The 14,646-nt window shown below is 34.6% G+C and overlaps 1 protein-coding gene across 1 annotated transcript; it reads left to right on the top strand.

Moving 5' to 3' along the window:
- Positions 1 to 1,354: 1,354 nt before the first annotated feature.
- LOC128205891 (cAMP-responsive element-binding protein-like 2) lies at positions 1,355 to 10,155 on the top strand. The gene is made up of 3 exons (XM_052907940.1): positions 1,355 to 1,514; positions 2,145 to 2,372; positions 5,226 to 10,155. Exons 1-3 carry the CDS (start codon positions 1,446 to 1,448, stop codon positions 5,328 to 5,330), a joined length of 402 nt encoding a protein of 133 aa, XP_052763900.1. The 5' UTR covers positions 1,355 to 1,445; the 3' UTR covers positions 5,331 to 10,155.
- The last annotated feature ends 4,491 nt before the right edge of the window (positions 10,156 to 14,646 follow it).

The following is a 14,646-nucleotide window of genomic DNA, read 5'->3' as shown; positions in this document are numbered from 1 at the left end:
TTGTCTGTGCCAAGGGCGCTTTCAACGGGCTCGACATGTCGCCCTTTGGCGTATAGCTAAGAGTTTACGAACGCCACCCGAATCTATTGGCCACATTGTGGCCTGACCTGGCCTTGTGTCTCATCTGCTCTCACCCACATTGTGGTGAGTCCCATCTGCGCGCGAGTCCCTCTCATTGGCTACATTATGGCCTGACCTGGTCGTGTGACCTCACGATTGATTTAAAATTGTTTTAGCAGTTTATGAAGATCTGCTTTCGCCCATTGGCTGCATTACGGTTTCACCCTGCAGTGGTGCCATCCCAACTTAATGTTTGTAAAAGCCATAAATGACTGCAATTCCCAGGAGCATCCATATATAAGATAGGGTATAGAAACACAGTGTGAGAAAAGGATGTCCGAGTGCGATACCCTAGTTCTTTTCGAAGAGAAAAGACCGTTTGGTTCGTTATCGTGCCCTGTGTAAAGCACCGATACAATGGAGACAACTTTTACTGGATTAAACCAGTACCCGAATACTACATAGACAAGGGATATTCTGGTACAATTATTTAACATGTATCGGTATGAAGCTGCCCGACATTGAACCCGAGACTCTCCGCCCCGAAGCGGACGCTTTACCACTGAGCTATAAGGGTATTGTTGGAGGCTAGCTTTCAGTTCACCGCTATGTTTTTTTTCCACTCATTGAAATCACCAGAAAAAATGATGCATATATGGGCGCAATAAAAACAGAAGAAAAATATGCATGTAGATCACCCAAAAATGAAGTTGTTATTCACTTCAATGATAACATGTTAGGTCACATACATTATTGTTGATAATACAGTTACTGTTGCAATTGTATTCGTCTTTTGTGAACACACTTTTATAAATACAACGGGGATAAAAAAGAATATAATCCTTTGGAATTTATTCTTTCGAATAATATATGCAAAACAACCAATTAAGCTATGTTATTTTTTTTAAACTGCCTTTGTCGCTGTGCGCCAAGGGAAATTACTGCATATGAGATTCAGAAATATATAGGAAGTTTTAATAGTACCGTGTACCCTTCATCTATTTTGGGTCAAAGTTAGTATTTTTAGTTTATGAAAACTGCATAGCTAACATATTTGTAAAGTCATGCTTAAAACCTAAACCATATTCGTAACAAAGAATTTGTGTGGGGGGAAGCGAGTATGTTATATAATGCTAGTTGGTTATAAATAGTTTTCCAAAAACAATTAGTGGTGTTTAGCCTTAACTATTGCGCAATAATGTCAAGCAGCTTTCCACATATGTTACTATTTTAAGCCATGATCTCATAACTTGACGAATCGTATGGCTGATTAACGGTCACATGACTATACGATGGAACGTGCAACCTATTTACATAATGATCAAAACAACAACAAAGAATGAAATGATGTTTAGCTGTTCACGTAAATCTTATTTTTGTAACTTATGAATAACACAGAGGATTTAGACAGCAAACTTCAGATCATTGAATCACCACAACATCAAGAAGAGCAGGTAAATCGGGTTAACTTTGCTTACAGAGTGTTTCAAGGCTAATATAAACGTTAACATCCAATTACTGGCCAATTTGTTGGCCATGAAGGATTTGACAAGATGGCGTGATAGTTATTAAATTAATCATCAATACGGTAATTTAGTGGATACTCATTAATGAAAGCCTATATTTTTCAGTTTAAGTGCATCTATTGTCGTTATCATTTATTAAGATACGCTAACAAACAAAATCAAGATTTTTCTTCATGTTTTTTGTGTAAAACCAAATCATGTAAATGTTCAAAGCTTAAAGCTGCACTCTCACAGATAAACCATTTTGACATCTTCTTAATTGTTTTGTCTAGGAAATAGCAAATTTTTGCGTAAATATCTGCAAACCAATGATAAAGGATTGCTGACAAAAAATCAGACCGCATATTTTTATATTGCCGTTTGAAAATTCATGTTTTATGTCTTAAACTGTTACTAATGCTTTAAGACAAATGCACAAAACATAAAAGTTGTTGAAATGTTAAATCTGTGAAATGGAGCTTTAAAACAGTTGTGAAGCATTAATTTGCCATTTAAATAATTTTGTTTAACTTTAGTCATTACCATAAAAATACATGTATATGTTTGGACATTTTGTAGACAGAGCAGCCAGGACCCAGTGAGATGTCGGGAGATCGACCAGCGAGGCGAGCTGGGCGCCGGCCAGGCAGGAAGACGGCGAAAATGGATGTTCGGGCAAAACTTGAGCGCAGCAGACAGAGTGCACGGGAGTGTCGGGCACGTAAAAAGCTGAGATACCAATACCTTGAAGACTTGGTGGCCAACAGGGAGAAGGCTGTGTTTGCTCTAAGAGAGGAAATGGAAATGGTATTTAAAAGTTTTTAAGTTTATGTAAAGGTACTATGATAATGTTGATAGTAGTGTTCCAGCTAGGTGCTCGAAATAGTGTGGTAATATTGGAAAGGAGCACATTTTAACGTGATTTCATTTCATAATAGGGTTTGAAATATTAAAGGGGTTTAAACTCTTTTTAGCCCTACTTGCCAAAGGCCAGAAGAGCTTATGCGATTGTAATGTGTACGTAGTATGTGCATCCATGCGTCTGTAAACAATTTCTTGTGAACACAATACAGTCTTCAGTTTTGATTGTATCTTGATGAAACTTGTACAGTACTTAGATATATATTAGAGCTCGGTTCCTTTTTGAAAACCAGCCAGATCCGCCCATGCATGCCTAGATTATGGGCCTTGGAAAGTATAAAAAATCAGTGTGTCTGTAAACAATTGCTTGTGAACATGATACAGTCTTCAGTTTTGATTGTTTCTCGATGAAATTTGTACAGTATCTAGATATCCATTAGAGCTCAGTTCCTTTCGAAAACCAGCCAGATTCGCCCATGCATGCCTAGATTTTGGGCCTTGATAGTATAAAAAATTGCTATTGTATAAACAATTGCTTGTGAACATAATACAGTGTTCAGTTTTGATTGTATCTCGATGAAACTTGTACAGTATTTAGATATCCATTAGAGCTTGGTTCCTTCCGGAAACCAGCCAGATCTGCCCATGCATGCCTAGATTATGGGTCTTGAAAGTTTAAAAAAAATGCTATTTTTAGCCAAGTCTACATGAGCAAAGTCTATTTTTAACCAAGTTTACATGTAAAGTCACAATTGCTTGTAAATGTTTGTTCATATTATGCCCCTGGGGTCATAATTGGCCACGCCCAGGGTTCACAGGTTTGGTATACTTCAATTGGGAAATGTTAAAAACCTTTTTGGCTGAAACAGCTATGCAGATCCTTGCTATTTTGAACAAGGCTTTATTTAGTGGTCCACTACCATGGTTGTTCAAATTATGCCCCTTGGGTCAAAACTGGCACTGCCCCCGGGGGTCACAAGTTTCCTAGAGACTTATTTAAGAAATATTTTCAATATCTTCTTGTTTCAAACCACAAGGACCATACCTTTGATATTTGTTCTGGAGCATCATATGATGACTGTCTAGCAAAACATTTGAAATCATGCCCTTTGGGCAAAAGCTGGCCCCACCTTTTTTGACTTATTTTTTTAATTTTTTAAGCTACAGCAATAAAATTATGACCATGTGCATAGTTTTGCAAACAAGCATCAGCGTTGTCCTCAGGTTTCCTTGACTGATCTTTTGACCAATTTTTTTTATTTTTAAAGCTATAGAAATGAAATTTTGACCATGAGTACAGTTTTGAAAGCAAATATTTTTTTACCCTCAGATTACCTTTACTTGGCACATATTAAAATAGTTCATGCAACTAATCTGCTTACAACACTTTCTCTTCTCAGATGTTTAACATGCAGCGTTTTTTAGCTAACCCAAACAAAAAGTGAACTATATATTTGTTGCCTATTACTCATACATACATGCTCTGTATTGAAAATGAACACAAGAGCCATGCCAGTAGAGCATAAGCCCTCTTGGGCCTCTTGTTTTCTATAACAGAGGGTAGTATTCACTGTTTATTATATGTAAATAAGGGTTACAGTTTGTGATGGTCTGATTAATCAATAATATTTTTTTTTTTTTTTTCCCGTTATTGATTAAAAATCGGATTATTAGTAATCAAACAAGAAGTAATGCAAACCAAAAAGGGCAGAAACTCTCCAGCTTACTCATCTACCAAGCTTTCCGGGTAATTCAGGTGATAAGAACATGCCTGACACTAATGATACAACGCCTGAATCAGAATCAGCATTGTATGGACCACTGGTCAAGGTAGCAAAAAGCTCTGATATGGATGATTGGTTCAGGTTGCAAGAAGTTGTATGCACTGGTCAATCAGAAAAGCCAATTGTTTAAGTTAATTCATCAGAAAGTGTCTAGATTTATTGGGGCTGTTCAGAATGATATTCAGCTAACAATTTTTGAATGGTGGAAGAACATGGTGTGTTTTAACCACTGTTAAGCCTGATGAAAGAGGTTTCAATTTGTCTGGACAAATTGACAGAAAGAAAAGGGTCAGATTTTGATGAAACAGTTTTGATGTTCCCTGGGTGGTACCCTTTCCAAATAGTTCAAAGAAATGGTTAAAGCTGGCCCTATAACTATGTAACCTATTTTCTTAATTTTAAAGCTACATCAATGAAATTTGGACCATGTGTTCAGTTTTGATTACTACTATCAATGTTGTCCTTGGATGACATTGACTCTGATCTTTTGACCGATTTTCTTATTAAAATTATTCCCTTGCCTTAAAGCTGCACTCTCACAGATTCATTGTTTTACAACTTTTTTACTTTTTGTTTTGGAATGGGCAAATTTTTGCTAAATATCTGCAAACCAGTGATAAAAGACTGCTGACAAAGGATCAGATCGCAGATTTTCATATTTCCGTTCAAAAAGTAATCTTTTACAGCTAAAATTGTTACTTATGGTGTAAGAAAAATGCATCAAACATCAATTTCTGAACTTAAATAAAAAAAATGCGATCTTATTTTTTGTCAGCAGTCTTATATTACTGGTTGTCATGGATTTTTGCAAAAATTGGCTCGTTCCAAGACAAAAAAAATAAAAAATTGTCAAATGTTCAATCTGTGTGAGTGCAGCATCAAAGTGCTCGTGTTAAATCTCAATGACTCAGGTCGTGGGTGCTTTAAATATAACTTATTTTAGAATAATCAATCATTGATCAATCTCATTTGCATCACTGTTATGAATTTAATATATATATGTTTGCACTTTTAGTGGAAGAACCTGTGTACTGAGATTGATGAAGGTCGGTCTGCCGAAAACCTGAAGGAGAAACTGCTGAAAACTTGTGATAACCAGCAGGTGAAAACCAATGAGTAGTGCAGGCAATAGATACTGGTTATTTCACCCAGCAATATTTACATTAGACTGGTTATTTCATCTCACATTAGAAGAAGCAGACTGGTTGTCATCTCATACTGGATTTCAAGGAAAAGACTGCTTGTTATTTCATCACACATTGGAAGGAACAGACTGGCTCTCATCTCATCCGGGATTTCAAGGAATGGACTGGTTGTTTTTTGTTTCTGACAATGCAAGCAACAGACTGGTTATTTCATCCAGCAATATTCATATATGACTTGTTACTTCATCCTACATTAAAAGAATCTGACTGCCTCTCATCTCATCGGGGATTTTAAAGAATGGACTGATTGGTATTTCATGTGACATTGCAAGGAATAAACTTATATTTTAACTAGCTTGGCAAGGAATATACTGGTTGATATTTCAACCAACATTGATCAGAATTAACAGGTTCTTGTTTACTAGCATTGCAAGGAATAAAAAAAATATGCAAGTTTTAACTAAAATTGCAAGAAATGACTTTGCTGTTTTGGTAGCAAGAATCAGTTATGTTCATCCGTCATCATCTGATTGCCTGCTCTATGTCAATCAGAACAAAATGGAACTGACTAAAGTGGGCAAATATTTCCTGCATAAATTTTAAACTACAAGTCTTTCATTGGTTGTATGAAGTTTTATATATTTGTTTCATTTTAACCTTTTTCTTTTTTTGTTTTTGTTTGAGTGTTCATTTGATTGTTATTGAAATATGTTGTTACTTAAAATTAATAATTCATATATTTTTTTAAGAACTGTTATTGTTACTGGACTGTTGTGTTCCTTGATATTGAAGATAATTGGTCAATGTAATTGTTTTGTTTTGGATGTTTTGTTTATCATGTTGAAACGAGTGATTAATGTTTATAAAAGAAAAAAAAATCAAATCTGCTTTATACGTTTGAATTTTTTTAAATGATCTTGAAAATATTTAGTATTTGTTCTGAAGTAAAACTTTACCGTATGTTGTTGAGTTATGGGATATTTTGGGCCCATCAAAATGAGTTGCAGGTAGCCAGTCACCTTATCTATTCGTCTGTCTATCCACATTTAAGCATCATATTACTTATTAAAATAAGTGAATGGAAATATTGATAAAAAGTAATACATTTTTAGACTCATGCATATTTAAGGAATCACAACTCTGCAACCCATTTATGATTGTTCCTAAATTGTTTCCCTTGAAACAAAGGGTATTAGCAAATGGATTTGCTTTCATCAGATTTTTGATGAAAGTGAATGAAACTTGAAGCAGTCATAGAGTAAACAGTGATGGTGCGTGTTTTACAAGAACCATAACTATATGGCCCACTATTACCAAATTGCCTCCCTTGTTATTTTTTTAACTTTAAAGATTGGTTAATAACAATGGGTCATGTACACAATTGAAACAAACTTAATTGACTTTTTGCTCCCAATTTTTCTTTCTTGGTAAACAAGTATATTGTTTAAAAATTTATTCGATTAAATAGTGAAATAATGAAATTGGTTGATGGCAATAAGTGTTTGTACCCATTTGTAGAATCATAACTCTATGATCCATAGGTTTGAGAGTTACTTCCCATTGATATTTAAAGTGTTTAAGATATATACTGATGCTACTTTTGCTTGGACCAGATTGCAGTGTTAACTTTCACAGGTAATGTAGGAACTTTAAAAATTTAGCCATATTTTGAAGTATGTGTAAATGTACATATGATATTTCTGTTGATTAATTTTAAAATAGGGTGAGTTAATTGTGAATAAGAACTTCGAAAAAAATTCAATACAAAAGTATATTGCAGAAAAATGTTAAGGATCTAAGAGCAAAATTTTTACTGCATGGTCTATATTGCATAGTTATCCTGGTTGACTTTTAACAAGCCTTCAAATTGCCTCCCTTCTAAAAAGGCTTTTATTCGGGGCCTTCATCATATCCTGTGACAGCCGTAGTTTTTATTGAATTTAATTTCTAATGAAAGTCATATTTGACAAGGTTTTATTTTCATATTTTTTGCTCTTTCGTAGTTTCTTGGTTTTATATTACATATTGTTACGAAATGTTAAATTTGTATTCACACATTTAAAAAGGTTTTATTTCAATATATGTCTGCTTTTTTATAGTTTCTGGCATGTATTATGATATGTTGGTAAAGTTGCATTCAATTGTTATGAAATACTGTACCACATGAGTAATAACAGTTTTGTGTGAACAAAATAAGGAACAAGAATTGGTACATTTATATATAGAATGTATTTTTGAATGAGGAAATACCTTAACCTTGTATTATGATATTTGCTATTCAAATGTATGATGTTAAAACCTATGTTAATGACTTATTAAGATATAATATTGTTAAAGATACCTTTTTGCTTAGTGCCTATAAATTTATGATTGTAGTATATACATATCTATAAAATATATCATCAGATTTCTTACCGAAACAATCAAACTTGTTATTTATATAACTGAGGGTTAAAACCATTAAAATAACAATAAATTGAGTGTAATTTGAGAATAACGCCAATTCTATTGTTTTTGTCATCAGCAAAACATACGAAATTTTCATAACATTGACTTTCATAAAATGTTTTATCAACCATATTTCACTGATAATTAAAGTGATGATAAAGTGGTCAATAATATTAAGAGCATTCGATTTTCTCTTTAGTTGTAGTTTGATTTTTGTTGAGCATTTGCATTTAAAACACGTATGAATAGCTTGAAATGGATATACATGGCTTTTCAAACCACTTAAACAAGGTTACAAGCCCTTTTATCCTGATTTGAGGCTGAATCTGAGTTGATCCTTAGTCTTTGACACACAAATAAAATATATTATATTAAGACTTTGACAATGATTGTTTTATAAACATAAGGCCTCTTAGTCAGTATCATGGGTTAGCATAATCCTTCATATTTAAACTCAGTGTTCAGCATTGGGATTTTCTGTCTGGTATTATCCTTAGATATATAATATTGTTTACAAAGTAAAACCCTGGAAAGCATATACATAACTTCTTATACATATAGATGTGTGTTATATCTGTTTTCGAAAATATAATGATAAGGGAACTAAGCGCGATTGTTTTTACGTACGTATTATGTCCAAGAGTTACCTCTCTTAGGCCCTTTTTAGCGTTGTATATTAAGTATTTGCACTATGTTTATTCACTGCAAAGTAACTGTCTAAAAAAATGAGTATAATAATTTTTGCATGCATATATTAATTTAGCGACAGTATTACAAATATGATGTATTTTATTATTATTTTTTCGGGGGGTGGGGGGGATGGAGTTGGTAGGGAGGGGTTCAAATATGCTACGTACTTTATTCATTGACACATAGAACCTTTCTACGTTCACTCTTTAATATGGAATTCTGGGGTATTTTACCATCGGGAAGCATTTTCATTATTATATATAGTGGAGAATTAGAAATTGTTAAAGTCGTATGTACCTTTGAAAGAAAAAAGAAAAATTATCGAAAATCAGAATACAATTAAACACCAAAGCCCAAAATGCAAGCAAACAGTAAGATAGCACTTTCATATTATTGAGAAAAAAATGTTTAAATTAAAGTCATATTTTTTTAAGTGTTGCGACCATGACCATAGCTGATGTCACGACATTAGGTCATAAATACACACGTGTGTTGTCATGGTAACCATAACTCAAGATATAGCGTATGGCAAAATGCGCTAATTTTCTTTTAATGGTACTTTAAGTACTGGACGATGATGGGTCAATCGATTATTTAGCGGCTGGTTTGATTGACAGACCGCGTCGTGTTAATTTCTGGAACTACCCGAACTATGAATAATAACAAAGTTTATAAAGTTGCAAAGCCTGCCTTGTATCACCACCCCATACGCCCCAATTTGTAAGCCCGGCGCATTAATTCTTTAATATGTCATGTCAAAAAGTAGATCTAGAGATACCTGATTTCGATTTGCGGTTGTCACATGAAGAGTTTAAGAATGAGGAAATCATATTTTTTGCCGAGTTTGGCTTTTAGTAATTGATGCCATTACTGAAACTTGCATACGTGCGTAGTCTGACGCAAAACCAAATTAGTTTAGCAATACTATGGATTCTATGTAATACTACGGATTCAGGGGGGAGGGGGTAACCCGGCGCGCGCCCCCCTAAAAGCTTCCAAGTTTACTTTTGATTTCGATATAGCAGAAGAAAAGTAATAAAATACGCCCAAAATGCACCATTTAGGACTAGAAATTGTTAATTTTATCTTGGGGAAAACGCCTGTCAACACTTTAAACCAAATAAATTTTGTTTCTGAGGGATGAGCGCAAGTAAAAAGGGTACGCCCCTAAGGTTCGCCCCTCTAACTTCGAATCCTTGATTCGCCCCTGAGCATGGCCTAAAAAAACAGTAAAGTTACAGTATACATTCAACTCTTAAGTTACAGGCCGTTAGACTGATTAAGCGATACAGGTGTCAGATCCTCACTCTAAAATCCGTGGATTCAGTCCCCACCTGGGAAACCTTCTCGTGGTCTCTCAAAATGGTTTTTACCCAGGTAACAGGCTCGATAGTGATTCTAATAGCTATCAACTTTCGTCAAAATAAGAAAAAAATAGTATAACAAAACTTAGTAAAAGGTTGACAGGGTTTATAATCCACTATAAGTGACAGTGGTAATTGTATTATGTTTGTTTTTCAAATGTATAATGTTGAAAACTTATGTAAATGTGTTATTAAGATGTACCTAATTGTTAAAAGATTCCCATTTCACCGTTGTCGATTCTGATAATATTATAAAACTGTTTTGCATTATAAAGACGAATAAACTTCTTTAATTTAACTGTTGTTATGGTAACCGTCTACTCTTTCTAGTTAAGATGTGTTTTCAAAGAAGAAAAAAGAACGAGGCGTTGTCATAGCCTTTGTGTCCTTGTTGTCGCCGTCAGGACAAGTTTTATTCTCAAAAACATTCAAAATGCATGATATCATGTATGATTTAAAATGCATGATGCCATGTATAACTTACAATGCTTGATGCCATGTAGAACTTTAAATGCATGATGCCATATATAACTTTAAATGCATGATGCCATGTATAACTTTAAATGCATGATGCCATATATAACTTTAAATGCATGATGCCATATATAACTTTAAATGCATAATGCCGTGTATAACTTAAAATGCATGATACCATGTATAACTTAAATTTAAAATGCATGTACAACTTAAAATGCATTTTGCCATGTAGATCTTAAAATGCGTGTTGCCATGTATAACTTGAAATGCATGATGCCATGTAGAACTTAAAATGCATGATGTCATGTAGAATTAAAAATGCATGTTGCCATGTATAACTTAAAACGCAAGTTGCCAGAGACTATGGTCTAGACCGAAATGCCTATACCACTGGTGTAATAATTTCCGAACCATGTATTCGATTTCAAACCAACAACAGACGAGCATTGGAACCCCTTGCCGCGCTCTTGTAAGATATTACACTATAGTTATGTAGAATAAATGTATTTTCGATTGACTTTCGTTTCTATGCATGCACGAAGAAATGTTATGTAAAAATCGAAATAAATTGAAAACTTTGATTATTTGAAATATAAAAGCGATTGTTTTCCAAAAGTCCCCGCGTGACTCAGAGATATTAAAAAGTCGTTTGGCAAGATTTGGCTGTCAATTTATGCAAAACTTCCTTTGTAAATGAGCACAGTTGCATGTAATAAATTCAATCGCGCCGAAAAATTGTCAAAGTCTTAGTATGCTTTCAGAAATAGATGATGTCAATGATTAAGAATGGGCGGAGAGAGCGTAGCGAATGACATCGACTATTTTCTAACTGACTTAGAATACAGCCTCATTGGATGACACCTCGTCAACGCAAAATCTGACACATGGAGTGTGTACAGTAGGCGAACCTTTGAATACCCGCGAAAGTTGAAATACTTAATGATTAAGCCTATTGCTAAATTATTGCCTATATTCAATGACTGAAAGGATAGGTTATATTCCACCCCACCCCCTCCAGCGTAAGGTAATACTGTATTTTGTCTTGCCTTTGGTCACTCCCATCCCATTTTTTTTAATCTTACGAACGTATTTATGTTTGACAAAGCTGTAACATGAGAATAAGGAAAATATCCATAGAATACAATCTATGGATATTTTCATTATTTTCATGGTATAGCTTATGCCGATAGTTTGACCTATCAGATGCCTCCAATCGGTTATTTTTACTTCCGGGCGCCGCTTCTCTGAATTATATCATGTCCTTTATCCGTGATAACCCATTAATTTATGAACTCACTTAAACCGAGGATTTATTTTCCAACAAGAGGTCGTAAAAAACTATTTTATATGGTTCTCAAGCGGCACTTTTAAGTTTAAATAGCTTGAAACTTGATCCTATATTCAGGAAACAGATCGAATGATTATCCTTGTATTGAGGAAATACGACGCGTATAATTAATTTCAGACGGGATTGTGAGTTTTTTAACGGACTTGTTCATGTTTTTCTTTTTGCAAAATGCACTTTATTGTATGACGAATTATAGTTTGACAAATCATTTTGAGTATTAAAACTTAGATACTGACGGCTGAAACCCTTCAAAAGTGTTGATATATGCTCAAATACTGTCTTTGAAGTCCACGATTCTGAATAGCGTCAGCACCCCTCTAAAAGCAGAATATTTTTTTATTCTTTAGATGTATTTTTTCTGCAATTTCAGTATAAAACAGTAAAATAGTTGTAATAAAAGTGTTTTCAGACGCATTATACGGAAAACATAATTTGAAGCCAATACATGAGCGAGTCCCTTTAAGATATCTACCGTGCCCGGGGGTCGTAAACATGCTATTTACCAGGAACTATTCTCAGTCATATTAACCTTATTGGTCTTCCCCAATGAGCGAGGATTATGGGTCTGTATCCCGAGTTTCAATATGAATTTAATCTCCGCGTTATCTCAATGGGGCAGGAAAATGCATTCTCTTACATCTTATGTCTCCTTAAGCATTTAAATGAACTGTAGGAAATTGTCATTGGAAGAAACCAAGAATTTGCACCAGATATAATGGTTGGTGTCTTTGGGACCTCCCTCTTGACAATTCAACATGCGGCTGATTTAATTCTGAAATGTTGCCTTCTTGTGTAGATTATGCACTTTTAATCTTATACCAAATTGACATGAAAGATTCACCACCCGGACCCGAAAGTGTGAATCATATTCAGCCAAACCCCGTTAGCTCAAACTCGCTTGGCTCGAATTCCTCGTTGGTTCAAAGTAGATGTTAAGGACTGATTCTTTACACTGAAGGTAAACAATCCCGCTTGGTTCGAATTTATCCAAGGCTCGAGGTATTTTCGCCGGTCCCTGTGAGTTCGAGCCAACCGGGTAAACTGCAGGTAAAAAATAAAAGTACTCTCTCGTTAAAACATAACACTTTAAGAGTTATATAAAACCAATAAAGTCCCAGTTTATTTATTTATTTATGGCGACCAAGTATATTAGAATGTAAATCGAGACAGAAAAGCTTTCATAAATAATTCAAGTATCAATAAACCTTAGCTGCCTGTGTCTCGTCCTTGGACATCACATAACAAACACATCAGTTAAAAGACACACTTGGTCTTCTTTATCGGGGATTATAGAGCCTTAATCCTTTGATCACCAGTTTATTATCGCCATCGTGTTGTTTTATTTGTTGGCCTTATAAATATACACCCATTGAGTTGGTTATACAACACTAAAGTACAAGGTTGTATTTTATTCAGATTTGTTAAGCTTATATATATACATGTAGTTACCGATGGACACGTACGAGGGTCAGTCGTAAAGTTTCTGGACTCTGCTTATGATATCGAAACTGTTTTACGTTAAAACCAAAATAATACAACAGTACGGAAGACAAATGTATTTGGAAGTGGTGTTTCAAAATCTACAGGAAAGAAACAACATACAATAAATTTGCATCACCGTATTACACATAACCATGAACAACACGGAGCACTTTGCACACGACGTCACGTTTAAAGCTGCACTCTCACAGATATACCATATTTACAACATTTTTATTTTTTGTCTTGGAAAGGGCAAATGTTTACGTAAATATCTGCAAGCCAATGATAAAAGATTGCTGACAAAAAATCAGATCGTAGATTTTCAAATTTCCATTCGAAAAATAACGTTCTATGGCTTAAACCGGTTCTATGGATTTTCGTAAAAATTGTCTCGTTCCAGAATTTGGTCAAAACGTTCAGTCTGTGAGAGTGCAGCTTTAACGTTCCGCCTTTTCAATATATTCGCCGCACGCACAGACACAATTTGGGTGTCTCTCTACCCACTTAACAAAAATATCTCTGAACGACACCGGGTCGTATCCCCGGATATGCGTCCGCGCAGCAATCGCCAGTTCGATATTTCGTAGCAACCCATAACTTGCATATGCCTTATTTTCGTCGAAGTTAAGAGTGAACATAACAGTATATTCATTATATTAATTATATTTGCAGATAACAGCTTTAACATAAAGAAACTGGCATTCTTATCCCCTTTTCCACCATCTGTACTTATTTTGCCCCTTCTCTTAATCAGGGACCAATAACTCTTAGTTTCTTGTAATTCGCCCCTACCCTTGACCTATCATAATGATTGCCCCTAAACTTAATATAAAATTATATTTTTTCCCCCTTATCCTAGTATAATGTAATTTTGCCGCTACCCTTATCAAATCGTATTGAAATTTTGTTGAAATGTGTGTACCTATATAATTAGGTAAACTTCTATTGCATGTCATGCCTGGCTCAAAATTAGGTCAATAGGTCAAATGTTCCAATATGTTATTAACACTCTAGAGGCAACATAATATCTCCGATATATACGAAACTGGACAAGGATGTGTGTATTAATGCGATATAAATCAAGTTCTATTACGGGTCATGTTTGGCAAAGAAGTAGGTCACTAGGTCAAACGTTCGAACACAAATATATAATCTATAGAGAAGACACTAGGCTTACCCTATGAAACTTCGCCAGAAATGATATATGTATCTATAAACTATAGGTCAAGCTCGATTATAGGTCATGCCGGCCAAAAGTAGATAAAAAGGTCAAATATTTGAATAAAACGAAACTTGTTAACCCTTTAGCCGTCACATTTGCCAACAAATCTTAAAGCAACTGGCTAAGATGCTTGTCCTCTTACAATCTAAGTCAAGTACCAATATTGGTCAAGTCGTGTCAAATACAAGTTCACTGGGTAAATTGTTTGAAAACCACGGATAACCCTCTTTAAGCAACAATTTCTATTCATTCTCATGGAA

The sequence above is a fragment of the Mya arenaria genome, chromosome 10, assembly GCF_026914265.1.
Source record: "Mya arenaria isolate MELC-2E11 chromosome 10, ASM2691426v1".
In the NCBI taxonomy this organism is placed as follows: Eukaryota; Metazoa; Mollusca; class Bivalvia; order Myida; family Myidae; genus Mya; species Mya arenaria.
The sequence above is the reverse complement of the archived record's forward strand: the minus strand, read 5'-3'. Positions and strand labels throughout refer to the sequence as shown.